The 13,499-nt window shown below is 43.6% G+C and overlaps 1 protein-coding gene across 1 annotated transcript; it reads left to right on the plus strand.

Moving 5' to 3' along the window:
* The first annotated feature begins 726 nt into the window (after nucleotides 1-726).
* LOC137165237 (hepatitis A virus cellular receptor 1 homolog) lies at nucleotides 727-9,970 on the plus strand. Its single transcript, XM_067566413.1, has 7 exons — nucleotides 727-775; nucleotides 4,007-4,351; nucleotides 5,419-5,469; nucleotides 6,737-6,825; nucleotides 7,456-7,582; nucleotides 8,057-8,096; nucleotides 8,587-9,970. Exons 1-7 carry the CDS (start codon nucleotides 727-729, stop codon nucleotides 8,678-8,680), a joined length of 795 nt encoding a protein of 264 aa, XP_067422514.1. The 3' UTR covers nucleotides 8,681-9,970.
* Nucleotides 9,971-13,499: the final 3,529 nt, after the last annotated feature.

The raw sequence follows: 13,499 nt of genomic DNA on the forward strand, positions 1-13,499 counted from the left end.
AGTCTTCTCTGGGTGGTTCATATGTGGAGAGTCAAAGTATTTTTGCAACATCATCCAGCCAGATGGAAATAGTCAAGAATACATTATCCCCCAAAATGAACACATTTTAGGGTACTATGAATTGAAAAATCTTTGGACTCCATGAATACCAATGTTTCTCCTAGGAATTCCCTCCACTGTGTCTCCTTTTCATCTGTCTCTCTGCAGTACATATTCATGTGAACTCTTCTGCTATATCTATGCAATGTGGCTAACCAAAGGGGAAATATGGGGCGGGTGGGAGTAGGGAGAAACCTCAGAAATATTCTATACGTCACTACAGTTTCGGGGTAAGAAAGAGGTGCAGCTGAACCAATGCTGAACAGTGTGTAGCTGCAAGTGTTAACAAGGACAAGTGTTTCAGATACTGTGGTCAAGCAGGTTGTAACCGGGGCTGATGAAATGCTTCTCAGCAGTTTGCTCTTGCAGTTAAACCATGTGTGCACCCCTTGTCAGCAACAGCTAGTTGCTAATGTAGGCAAGGAGAAGTGGAGGCAAAGGCTAACCACCGGAAAAATTGAGCCTGATTAGAGCTCTGAGCAATATTCAGTGTGCTGAGTGTGACCGACAGCATTTGTGACATGAGGGAAGTGAAAATAAAAGACTGTGTCGGAAATGAACATTTTTTCCTCAGGCCCTTTAAAAGTTTGAAGAAGACAGTTCTCTGCCTACTCTTCAGTTATCACCATGGCTCCTTGTTTCATCCTGAAGTGGATCCTAATGCTCCTATTTCCAGGTAACTACAGTGACTAAGAATAACTGATAGTGGATGGTGCTTCTATAGGCAACTACTGCTTAATACTTACTGAAGTTTCCTGTAAAGTCACTGGTCATGTGTCAGTGCTGTAATTTCTGCAATGTAAATAAAAGCCACAGCAGCTCAACAGCCTTCGGTGGGACTCCTCGAGCTTTCATTTTGTTTTACAAAAAGGAAATTTCTGGGCATTATGGTAGCAAAAATAATCCTGCAAACATGACCCATGAGCAGCGGTGTCCGAAAGTGCTACTGAGAAACCGTGTACCGGCACAGAACTTCTGTTTCTTTGTATATTGTTTAGAGCTGAGCAGAGATCTATAAATCCAGGTCATCTGGAAATGTATTTAAATCCAGACCTAGTTTACCTTTTGTGAAGGTTTCATCCGTGTTCTGTCTGTATTATGGATTTTTCCTATTTGAATGAATTGAATGTTTTTAGCGAACTTTTAAAACAAACAGTTAATATGTTAGGAAGAAAAAAATGAGCTGCAACTTTGGGTGGGGGAACCAAAATTGTGACTTTTGCTGTGTCTGTCACAACAGAGCTATGATTTTTGTAATTTTACCCTGCCATAAACCATCGGCTTTTACTCACAGGCAAACAGTGAGAGCAACAGTGGTTAAAATAATATACTACATAATGTCATGAGTCCAGGGAGCTCTGCTTTAAATTAAAAATTAAAAAATGGCAGGATATGGTCTATATGCTTTAAAGTGAGATTACAAGTTCTGTCTCCTTCAGTTTTTTATTTCCAAACGTTCCTTTTTGCTAAATAGAGGTGGTATTGAAAAGTGTTTCTTTATTAACTAGTAATACAGTACGTTGTCAGAACTGAGAGTTTCTCGTACGTTGGTTTGTGGGGTTTTTTGGGTTTTTTTGGAAAATTGGTTGAGATTAGATAACACGTCAACCTTGACCAGCTAAATCAGCGTTAAAGGTGTTAAACTGTGTTTTCCCTGGGAAAAGGTCAGGATTAGATTAACAAATCTCTGCCTAACCTTGATCTTCTTTCACATACAAACCCTAATTTATAGTGGACCTGTTTGGAAAAATTGCATTGGGAAGTATTAACACACACGGCAGAGCATTCTACCCCATAGCATTAGTAGCTGCTTGAATGAGGGATTAAGGCTGTTGATACCCTATTATTTCATGTGATAAGAATTTATAGTACCTTTTATTTCAAAACCAGAGCTTCCTTTGCAATGTGAGGCATTGGAATGAGTACCCAAAGCTCCCCTTTTGGGTGCCCGGTTAAGGGCTGGCTTTGATTGACATCTGGATCATCTGACCCGGAACGTCTTTGATTAACACCCTTAATGCATTTAAAGCATGGGAGATGGAGTAAACGCACAGTATCCTGAAACGGTTACAGAGCGAAACAGTCCAGCTGGCATGGATATATGGCTGCTTCCTAAGCTCTCTGCTGTTGGCTGTATCTGTGAGAACACTAGATGTACAAGGAAACTGAAAGGATTTTTACTACTGAATTAGATGACTAGACAAAAAACTTTTATATTTAATTCACAGACTGTGTGTCTGAGAAGTTAAAAAGCAGGGTAGATTGAAAGTGTTTTGAAATCCCTGTTCGTGTGAATGGGGAAGCTGTGTAATCTGGTGGGAGTGGAGTATATTAGATTCATGGTAACTCTAAAAGGAAATGCAGGCTGATCCCATGTATTCAAAGACGAAGACAGGGTTATAAGGTGCATGGGGGATTTCCACAGCATTTTTGAAGTGAGTTCTGTATTTTTCCCGTTGTTCTATTGACTAATAGTGGGCGTGGTCATGCACATGCCAAATCGAGGCAAAAGAGAGTGAGCTAGCTCACTAAAAGGACATTTTCAAAGGGGTTATGCCCCCTAACTGGCTGCCTGGAAACACAATATCAGGTGCATGTGCAAGTTTCCGGCCCAGCATTTTTCAAGGCAGGTGGAACTGAAGATCCAGGGTGAAGACAGGCCTGTGCAGAGGAGCAGCACAGGTTTGCTCTTTGATGAGAGATGAGATTCAAAGTGAGTAGCATGTAAGAACTGCATATACTTTGTGCTGGATGTCTGAATAGGGGTGAATGTCACATACCCTCAGGGCTATCTTGAGCCTCTAGCCCAGAATAAGGGTCCACTAGCAATTTTCAAATCACAGCATCTTCAGGCAAGTGGAAGTCAGCTCTAGATGTCTGTGCCACTATTTTATCCTAGCATTGCCTCCACCAGGAGACCAGCCCATGACAGCTGCCCTATGCTAGCTCCTTGGAACAGCCGTGTTACCCTCCGCAGCCAGGGACACAGGCTGTAATCTGGTTTGTGACCCTGCAGCAGTAACATGCTCCCACCTCACGTTGTGTCCGGGCTCTGGCTCAGAAAGGACTAGGAAAGGGAGGAGAAGATTGTGGACTCAGTAGAACCCAACCAGATCCACCCAGCTAGAAGTCCAAGGTATGGGTTAGCAGTTCCTGGTACTGCAGGAGCAAGTCTTCCAAAGATGCTGTTGAGGCCCATGCACTACCCTGAACCCCTGTGAGCGAGGAGTCACGAGGGGGTCTGGAAAACTCTATCCGCACTGAAGCTGTATCATTACTGGGGTGGTTATAGTCATCACTGTCGGGTGATCTGTAACAGGTGCCTGTGAAAACCATCCAGGGACACCTAGGGGTCAGAAGCCACTGTCCCTCTTTCATTAGCATGGAGCAGTTTGAGAGCCACTGTCAGGAGCATTAGTCAGTTTATCTTCCCGCACGACCAAGCGACACCAACACCAAGACAGACTTGTGCGCCTTAACAAGGTTTCCAAACTGTCCCGAGCTCTGACAACTGAACTCTAGTTAGGTCAGGGAGCTGCACACACGGCTGCAGAGAGAACCGCCCTTACGTAGGTCGGGCAGACCAAAGAACTCTTCTCCCTCCATCTTCCTGGCTAGGGTCAGGAGGGTGAGACTGTGCAACTGCCGGGTGCACAAGTGCTTCCTTGGCTTGGACAGAACCACATCTTGGGCAAAATTACCATGGACGTGATGTGTGTCCTGCTGTCATGCTCTCCTGTTGTGGGGAGAGGGGAAACACGCACATCAGTGCACCCATCTGGAATGGAGATATGTGGAAAGCTTATAGGGACAGTGTTGTGGTGTGACTGCGATGCCAGGCAGGTACAATTAGCTTGTGTCCTGTGCCCTATCCCTGTTTCAGTCACTCTTGTATCTTTGTCCGCAGGTCTTGCAGTATCAGGCTCTCCAATGAGAAGAGTGGTGGGTCAGAATGTCACTTTGCCGTGTAAATACCATGTAAATAACCAAAATGACATCACAACAATGTGCTGGGGCCGGGGCCAGTGTCCTAGTTCTAAATGTTCTCAGCCAATTCTCTGGACTGATGGATGGAGGGTAACAGAGCGTCTGTCCAGCAGGTACCAGTTAGAAGGGAATCTCACTCAGGGGGATGTGTCCCTGACCATAGTGAATGCGGCAGAAGCAGATGGAGGGGTGTACTGCTGCCGTGTGGAGATCCCTGGTTGGTTCAATGATCAGCTAAATGATCTGGAAGTTGTGATGGAGAGAGGTGAGTGTCTGAGCTTTTTTGAAGGGTAAAACTCCTGCCATCTGATTGCGTTTCATAGCGTGTGACAGAAACAATAGAATAATGTCCTGCAGTGTTTACCATTATGAGTTTGGAGATCTACCACTACCCGGGTCTCTGCCATCACTGTAACTTCAGCAGAACCAGCGTGCTGGAATGGTGATTTTGTTCCCTTATGCCAAGGCATACATCTCTAATTAGCAGTCTTAGCACATATCACATGTAGTGGGCCGTATTTTATATGCTTCTTTCATTAATTAGGCACAAGAATCACCTCTTATAGGTCGATGTGTCCCATTCCACTCTAGAGTCGATCCTGCGCCCATTAAAAAGAGTGGAAGGATTCCCATCACCCTTAATGGGCTCTGGGTCAGGCTCTAATTCATGCAAATTAAGAGGATACTGTTGTGCCTGCTGCTACGAGACATCCCAAACTTCTGCAGGAATCCTGTGCCCTCAGCCCTTGGTGATGCATTCTTTGGAAAAGCTGGCGCTCTGTTGGAGCCAAGGCTCACCAACATAAGTCAAATTTGTACAATCAGGCCTTAGGTAATGCTGGATATACGTGGAATTTTAATCTCAGCAGAGGCTCCCCTACAACTCTGTTATCTGACAAATAACAGATTTTAAAATGCACAACTGCAGTTGTGGCAACTAGAAAATCAAAACCTAAATCTTACCCCAAGCAGATATTTTATCTGGAAAAGGTGGAAGTCCAGATGCTCCAGGACTTCTGTTGGGACCTTAACTATTGATGGTACGTGGAAGGTGGTCAGAGGCTATGGTGAGAGGCGGCAGGATAAAACCCTAAGACAGATACATTGATAGTGTAGCTGTGACTTTCATTCTCTCTCCTTTTCCTTCCCTGTATTGTCCTGCAAATAAAGGTTTCAAAGTAATTTTCTTCTTCTTGCAGTAGACCAGGCAGATAACGGGATATGGTTTTATTGCTGGTGATATGTTGCGGTTAAAACATTTTATTTCTTTCCGTTTATTGGCACATCCTGCTGACTGTTGTAATATGTGTGGTTTTGTTTTTTTAACACCAGCTAGGAACTCCACGGCAGGCCCCCACACTTACACATCTGAACACACCTCAGGTAATGTTTATCCAAATATTCAGCCCCACTGGTGTGTGTGAGCCCCTTTGTAATGGAATCCCAGAAGGGGAGTAGAATAACAAATGGACTAATACGGTAGCTGAACTGATCTGCTCCAGAGGTCAGAAGTGGGCTGGTAAATATTCTGTAAACATTACGCGCACACACACACACAGAGCAAAACTTTGTTTTAATATTAAAGCTCTATTTTATTGCTGTTGAAAATACTATTCCCTTTGACTTATGTATTCTAAAATATGGTCCCCTGTGATCTGGGAAAGTCTGCAGGGGCCTTTCACACACTGTGCAGCCCACAAAAACTGTTTTATGTTTTAATATTTATTCTTTATATTTTGCTTTGGAGCCTTGTGAGGTTCAGTCAGCTTTAACTTGAAACCAAAAATGCCCTCTTCATTCATCTGGATTTTGTGAGCTCATGTTCTCACATAGTTATATTTCTCTCTCAGAAGAGGAAGTGAAAGCTTTCTCAGTATGTCATGTGTGTCTAGCTGCAGAGGGACTTGTATGCTTACGTGTATAATGGACGCATCCATGAAGGAGTGTCAGAAAGAGACAGGCAGTCGTGTTACTTGGATGTCAGGAAAATGCCACCTTTTCCCAAGCATAGGGACCAGCTGCAGCAGACCATCACATTTAGAATCAGAGCATTCAGGAATGGTTTTCAATTGCAACAGAGGAGACACCTGCGTTTAAACGGGGCGGCGAGGGGGAGGGGACTCCATTTTTGTTGGCTGTAGATCTTCAGATAACACATTTTGAGTCTTGGGATTGGTGGGTTGGATTTATTGCTGGGGGGGTGGGGTTATTTGATAATCAAATGACAAATTCATCAAACCATTGTAGTAAAGAGATTGCATTTTGTAGCCCTGTGTTTTAAATGTTCTAAGGTGCCTTAAGCCAGGAAATAGGCACTGCATCAAGATGCTATCGCTGTGGCGTTTGCAAGTTTGTCACGCTATGACCAGCCTAAATGCTACATAAACGTGTTCTAGGCTTTGTGAAGTCTTGTATGCAACGCCACGTGCGCTTTACAATGCTGCATGGCCTATTTTTTCAGGGCCATCTAAAGCCCATCCATTATCAGGAGAGATCGGTTTAAAGAGTCAAAGATGTGGGAAAGTTCCAGAGGGGTTAGTCTGTACACAGCAAAAACAACGAGAGTTCTGTAGGAGTTGTCTAGCTATGAAGAAGGAAAGAATTATTAACTGTGCTAAGTGATCTGTTGGTTTATCTTATCGTTGCTCAGCTGCTGTGAATGCCAGTGACACATCTTCCACCATCATTGCACGACGGCCATTGGATGTCAGTTCAGAAGTCCCTGAGGGTGTTCCAACAGTAAGTGGTCAGGTCTGAATGGTGACGACCTTGTCTCTGCAGATCACGTTCCATGATGCTCTCTTCTGTTTGGCAAAGAGAAATATTTATGTTGAGCCTGTCCGTTTAGCACCTGGGAAATGGTGCTGATGCCACAGTTACCAAAAGGCAAACAAACTACAGTGACTTGCATAATGGGCTTATCCTGGAGTCCTTACTCCCTCCTTATTTAGGCCAAAAAACACCCCTACCTGAGCTGAACGGCAGTTCTGCCTAGTTACAGACCGAAGTCAATAGGAGTTGATGGCACACATCACTTCTCAGGATCAAGGCTTGAGTAAGGACTGCAGGATTTGGCCCTAAACACAGGCTTTGGGAACTAAGCGCTTTTTATTCAAATCATAAATAAAATATAAAGCAAACACATTTGACATACATGAATGGGATTTGGACATCTCATTCCTTTTAGGAACCTTTGAAAGCCCCAACCAAAATTCAGCTGTCTGGAACCTCGGCAGTGACTCAGTGGAAATAGCACCCTCGCTCAAGCTGGATGCGTTATCTCAAGTGTGTGTTCACCAGTTGGTTGCAAGGCAGATTTTTCAAGTCCTGTGTGTGATTTCTATGACTGCCCTCATATTTGTCTTTCAGCAAACTATGTCTACATCAGTTGATGAGCTGAAGAACACAGAATCGACGGAGACAGGGATGTATGTTGGAATCAGCATCTTTGTGGTACTTCTAGTCATCCTAGTTTCTGTCCTACTTACCTTCAAAAGTAAGTGATCTGAGAGAAAGGATAATCCAAGAACATGTATAGTTTTATTTCTCTGATTCCCTAGGATCTTGGCCGATGATAGATACTCAGGGGATGCTCTGTATCAACCCATCCCCATGCTGCACTTGTCATGCCTCCACCCCAGACAGTGTTGCCCAGTTTTTACCCTGTGCTCTCCTGGCCTTTCCTGCTCACAAGGGAAGCTGCAGTTGCTTTGGGCAACTATAGCCACTGCGTTCCCTTTTGCAGACTTTCTTCCCTGGAGGCTCAGGGCATGCAATCAGGTAACTCCTGGGTGAGTTTGGCCTCATGCAAATAATGGGTGTTTCACATATTTAAAGGACCCACTTTAAAGCTTACTTATTTACATTTTTGCACTTGACTTTTTCTCATTGAACCTGCTGCTTTTTTTTTTTTAATGATTTTAAAACTCTCATTCCCTTCTCCTCCTTTCTTATTCTGAATGATCCTCAGGGTATCTCCATAACAGACAGAAGCTGAAGACTTTGGAAAGGTAAATGCTATTCACTATGCTATTTCTGCTGTAGCTATAATAAAAAACTAGGTCCCAAAATTTCTGCGCCTTTGCAAGGACAAAAAGAAATGTACCAAACAGATATTCCTGGACACATGCTGATACTTCCATAGGTGCATGCTTTTAATTTGACTGGCTTTTTCATATCAGGCCAGATGACTAGAAATAACATTGCAAAAAGAAAAATTCATTATCATTGCTATTCGTCATTGCTTAGTAAACAAAAATGAGCGTAACTGTCGATCTGGCTCCTGGTTTGTATATCTTGATATTACATTAGGCAGCAGGAAGTCTTCAGATCCTGGGTGCTTTATAAAATACATAATGATTCATTATTATTGGTCTTTAATAGTAAATGGTACTATGGGTCATATTTTTCCAGTGAACTGGTTGTTTTGGATATTGGGTTTCTTGTGTTTCTGTTTTGTTCTTTATTTTTAATGGTCAGGATTTATTACTCTCTCCACAGCTCAGTCTCATTTTCCAACACAGAACGTGGAGACATCCAGAATGCATTGGAAGCCAGGGCCCATGCAGAGGAAAATATTTATACAATGGACTAAGGAATGATTGAATGCTTGCCCTTATCAACACTGTGGCTTTAGCCAGTTACTACAAAACTATCATCGCTTATAGAGCACCCTAAACTATATGCTCCACTGACCACTTTCAAGCATTGATATACCTGAGAATATGTAGAAGCAGCTAATCAAAGAGGGGCACTTGTGGTGGTGGGCAGATTAACTGACAAACTGTTACTTGTATCCCTCCAGTAAAGCAAGAGGTGTCTATAAATTCTAGGCCAAAACGTTACTTGACTATTGCGGACGCAATGCTCCCACCGTTCAGTGTAACAAACGGAACCATCAGTCTCCGAATGGGATTAATATGAGCATTTCCTTTGTTATCAGCAGCAAATTGCCACTTCTTCTATTGAATGACCGCAAATGCCACATTGCCTAAGCAGCTGAGAAGAGGGACGCTACAGTCTGCTTTCATATTTACCTGTGTCTCCAACATTTTTGTCTTTACCTTGATGCTGGATTTCCTGGGGCAGGATGACACAGCCAGAAACCATGCCATGCCAGCTGCAGAGATGACCGGGCTGTGGTGGCTCTGATGACATAGATATAAAGAGGATTTATTTATGTGACTGTTTCAAGAAACAAATGTTTAAGTGCATTTTTTGCTAAGGCAAGATGTATTTATTCTTGGTTACCAGTGCAAGTTCAATCCTGCTCGGTGCTGAGTGCTTCCAGGAAGATGCTGAAACTTCTCAACTTCTAGAGAAGTCAGTAGGACTGGAGAGTACTCAGCACTTCTCTGGAAGCACTCAGCATCTTGACAGATGAGGCTCTGTAGAATACTTACATTTTGTTGTCTGAGATAATTATGACTAAGCACGTTTTACTCTGGAAACAACACATCCAGTTCTTCCCCTGTGCCTTTTAAAAACTGACATGATTCATACCATGAACTGTGATAGTGAGGATCTCCCATTTGCAGAACTCTAGGAAACTAGAAGAAACATAGCCATCCTGCAAGAATAAATAATAAATTCCTCTCACTGCTGTTACTAAGGGGAAAGAGTCACGTTGGAAGGGTATGTCGGAGATCTTGGCAACACAACAAATGTTGTGGCAAATTCTGTTCTCCATTTACATCAGTATAAATCCACCCTAACTCTGTTGACTGTACGGAAATTTTAATTGGATTTACAGCCGTGTAAAGGGGGCAGCAGGCTGAGACAAATTCTGCTTCCCCCATACACTGTTGTAACCAGCACCTCAGTTAATGGTACTGGTATTGAACATGTGATCCCCAGGCTTTTTGGCAGAGGGATACTGCAAAAAAAAAAAAAAAAAAAAAGAGGAAGTTCCATAATGAATTGGATTGGGGGGAGCCAGCACATTTCATGCTGTCAGGCAATAGAACACAACCTTAACTGATACAAATTTGGGCCGTTCTGGTGAGAAGAACAGTTTTGCTCAGCTGCATTGCTTTCAATGGAGTTACAGAGGCATGACCTTCATTCATCTCATCGTCCACCAAGCCATAGAGAGAGAGTAATGCTGAGCAATAGATACTGTGGTGACAGTGTTGGTTTTAATCACATCATGTATTTGGAACTCACCTGCTCACAGTGTTTAGAATTTAAAAAAATAAAGGTCTAGGGTCTCTCTCCCAAAGTCTGGGTTAAGATAGCAGCAGCATCTGTCAATGAGACACACAACACAGGACGAAATTGAGTTTTAGAGAAACTTCACCTTTCTGGTCATCATAATTGTAATAGCTTCATTATTTTGCTATATCACTGGGGTTGTCAGAAAATCCGATTTATTTCACTGAAACGTTAGAATGAGCGTCTGCTCTCACACCTGCATTACTCCTGAATTACACTGGTGCAAGTGAGGTCAGAGTCTGTCTTCGAAAGTCGAGAAGTCAGATCCTCTCTGTAGTCTGACCGTGGGGTTTACAGGAGCACTTGGCACTGGCCTACCTCTGCTCCCACTGAGATCAGCTTACTGCTGACTTCCATAGGAGCAGTTAGGCCAACAATGATTTCTAAAACCCCACTCTGAAAGTCCATGGCAGAACAGGCTGTTCTTTGGATCAGCTGCGTGGTGCACCAGACTAACAATCGGGTCTGCTCGGCTCTTACCAGAAATCACCTTGACTGAGAATTGCTGGTCTTTATCTTTGTTTGTTTTTAATCAAAATTGTCTGTGTGAAGCACCTTAGAGGATCTTTGTCCATAATTCTGCTATAGGCTATTTGATAACAAAAGCTATGGTTACTGCAGCCTTCCTGTTTGTCTAGAACACAGTTAGCTGTAAAATGGAGCTCTGCTAATGTTGGGAAACAGTCTGAGATTATATTGTATGCTTATAAAAATGTGCCCAGAGTTTACTATTCCTTCTGCTTTTGCATACCAATTGCAGGACTTCTCTGATCCTCTGATACCTGGAAGTTACCTGGTAACAAGACAGGGTGGTTCCAACCTGCAGCTTTGTTCACTAAACAATTAATGCTGCTAAAAATGGAAAAGTCAATCCCCACCAAATATTAATGCCTGGCTCGGTGATATGGCTGGGCCTCGTAGCCAACCAACAACGGGCAAGCCGCAGGAGGGGAATGCTTGGAAAATTTAAAGCTGGCTTTAAATGGGCTGGCTTTTTAAGGGGTCTATGATGAATGTGGATCCTGAAGATAAATATGTCACTTCTTTCCCTCTTTTATCATCACCCTCTTTGCTTACATTGTGTATGATGATGAATCTGGTATTTTGGTATATTTGTTGTATTTAGCAGAATAAAACATTTTACATATACATTTAAAAAAAAAAAAAAAAAAAGGCCCTGATCTCTAACCCACTGTAGGCAATGCAAGTCTTTCACCTGCTTTCAGTTGACTTTGGATCCGGCCCTTAGGGTATGGGTCTACACCAAAAACACCCCAAAACTCACAGTGCCAAGTCTCAGTGTCCAGGTCAACTGACTCAAGATTGTGGGACAGGGCAGGGGATAAAAAGGAAAGATTGCAGGGCCCATGCTGCAGTGCTGAAAATAGCAGTATAGATGTCTGTGTGAGGGGGTGGGTCTCAGAGCCTGCTCTCTGAGACTCTCTGCTAAGCAGGTGTTTTGCAGTGTAGACGTACCCCTAGTGATTAACGAGAGAGATGTCCGAGTCTCACCAGCACACTAGACCATGGTGATTCCAACTGTGAAACATCATACCTCTGGCAAGAGCTTATTCAAAATTCAGGACGAGTTAATCACTTCTATTTACATCCAGACATAGGAGCGCTGAATCCAAACCAGCAAAAATGAAGTTCTCATGGACAGTTCCAATTTCCTTGTTTATTATGATATAGTGCCTAGGGGGTGCAACCCACAAGGGTGCAAGGCACTGTACAAACAGAGTAATAGGTCATGTCTGTCCCTGAAATTACCAGCTGCAAAGCAACTCACTTGAAATGAAATGTGAATGGGAAGATCAGGAACTGACAGACCCCATTTTATTTTTTCAGAGGCCTTTTTTGATACCAAACCACATACCTGGCTAGACACAATTCTCATTTCAGCTGGACAAAGAGCTCCGACCTTAAGAACAAAAGAGAACAATTTACAAAACGTCCCACTATGCAAGGAAAGCTAGATGCACTTTGCTCACAATCCCAAGTCTCTTTTTAGCCAGAACTCTACCCAAAAGCTCTCTCTCTCTCTTTAGCTACATCTACGTTACGAGCTGCGGGGCGAGGAGGGGAGTGATTTCCCTGTTTGTGTACACACACTTGTGCGGCTCTCATTGAGCTAGCATGAGCATAAGTAGCAGGGTAGCCACAGTAGAATGAGTAGGACTACATACCCCCCTGGTTTCAGTATGCTCCCATCGCTACACTGCTATTTATACTCGCACTAGCACCGTGAGAGCTAGTGCTATTGTGTGGACCCGAGCAGGGCATCACACCCCTCTCTCATAGTGTAAACGCAGCCATAGGTGTTTTCTCAGGGCCCCTCTACAAGTGCTTCTCTGGGACTTCCTTGCTACCTTCTCTGTCTGCCTCTGATTCTCTTTCACACAACTCCCTCAAAGAATATCCGGGCCCCTGCATTTGCATTCAGCCCTTCTTCCACATAGCTAAGATTCCTGACTGGTCTGTAATTTGGCTGTTTCAGCTCTTTAGTCCAAAAGAGCTTAATTGCTTTTTTACATTTATCTTGAATGGAGAGCGGCTGTTACGCCCGGTAGCCACAACAACGTTTCATCCAGGCCGGCATAACAATCATTTTCACCCCACCAGTGTAGACAGAAATATGCCTGTTGTGCCTTTAATAGTCTGTGGTTGAGAGTTTCAAAGGAGCTTAAGGGATTTAGGTACCCATATCCCATTGAAAATTGATGGGAGTTGGGTGACTATGGCTCTCTGGAGGCTTTGAAAATCCTAGCCTGTAGTATTAAACAGGTAGGCCATACATCCTCTTCGGAGACAAGCCCTGAGGTAAGTGAATCTCTGCGAACAAGGCCTGAAAACCAGAGTGCTGTAAACCCGTCAAAAAGAGCAAAATCACTTCTTTTCACGTATGTGCCTTGGTGAGAGTTTTTTGAGGAAGGGCTTGAAGCAGGTGAGGAAGTGGCTTGGTGAACAGGTTTTGAGAGATCCTCGAGGCATGGAGAATGCTGTGGAAGAAAGCTTGGAGGCAGGAGGAGGAAATGCAGGGGGCATCAAGCAGAAGGAAGGCAGCATTCGTGCAACGGAGGGGACAGGGAAACTCAATAAGGTGGCCTTAATAAGGTGGAATCTTTCGCTTCCAGATTTAGCCCAATGTGCTTCGTTGCCTCTGGCCTTCCCTGAGCAGCGGCAATAGAGTTGAGCAACAG

This window comes from Emydura macquarii, unplaced genomic scaffold, assembly GCF_026122565.2.
Source record: "Emydura macquarii macquarii isolate MOO-44397 ecotype Brisbane River unplaced genomic scaffold, CSIRO-AGI_Emac_v2 contig_2768, whole genome shotgun sequence".
NCBI lineage: Eukaryota > Metazoa > Chordata > Testudines > Chelidae > Emydura > Emydura macquarii.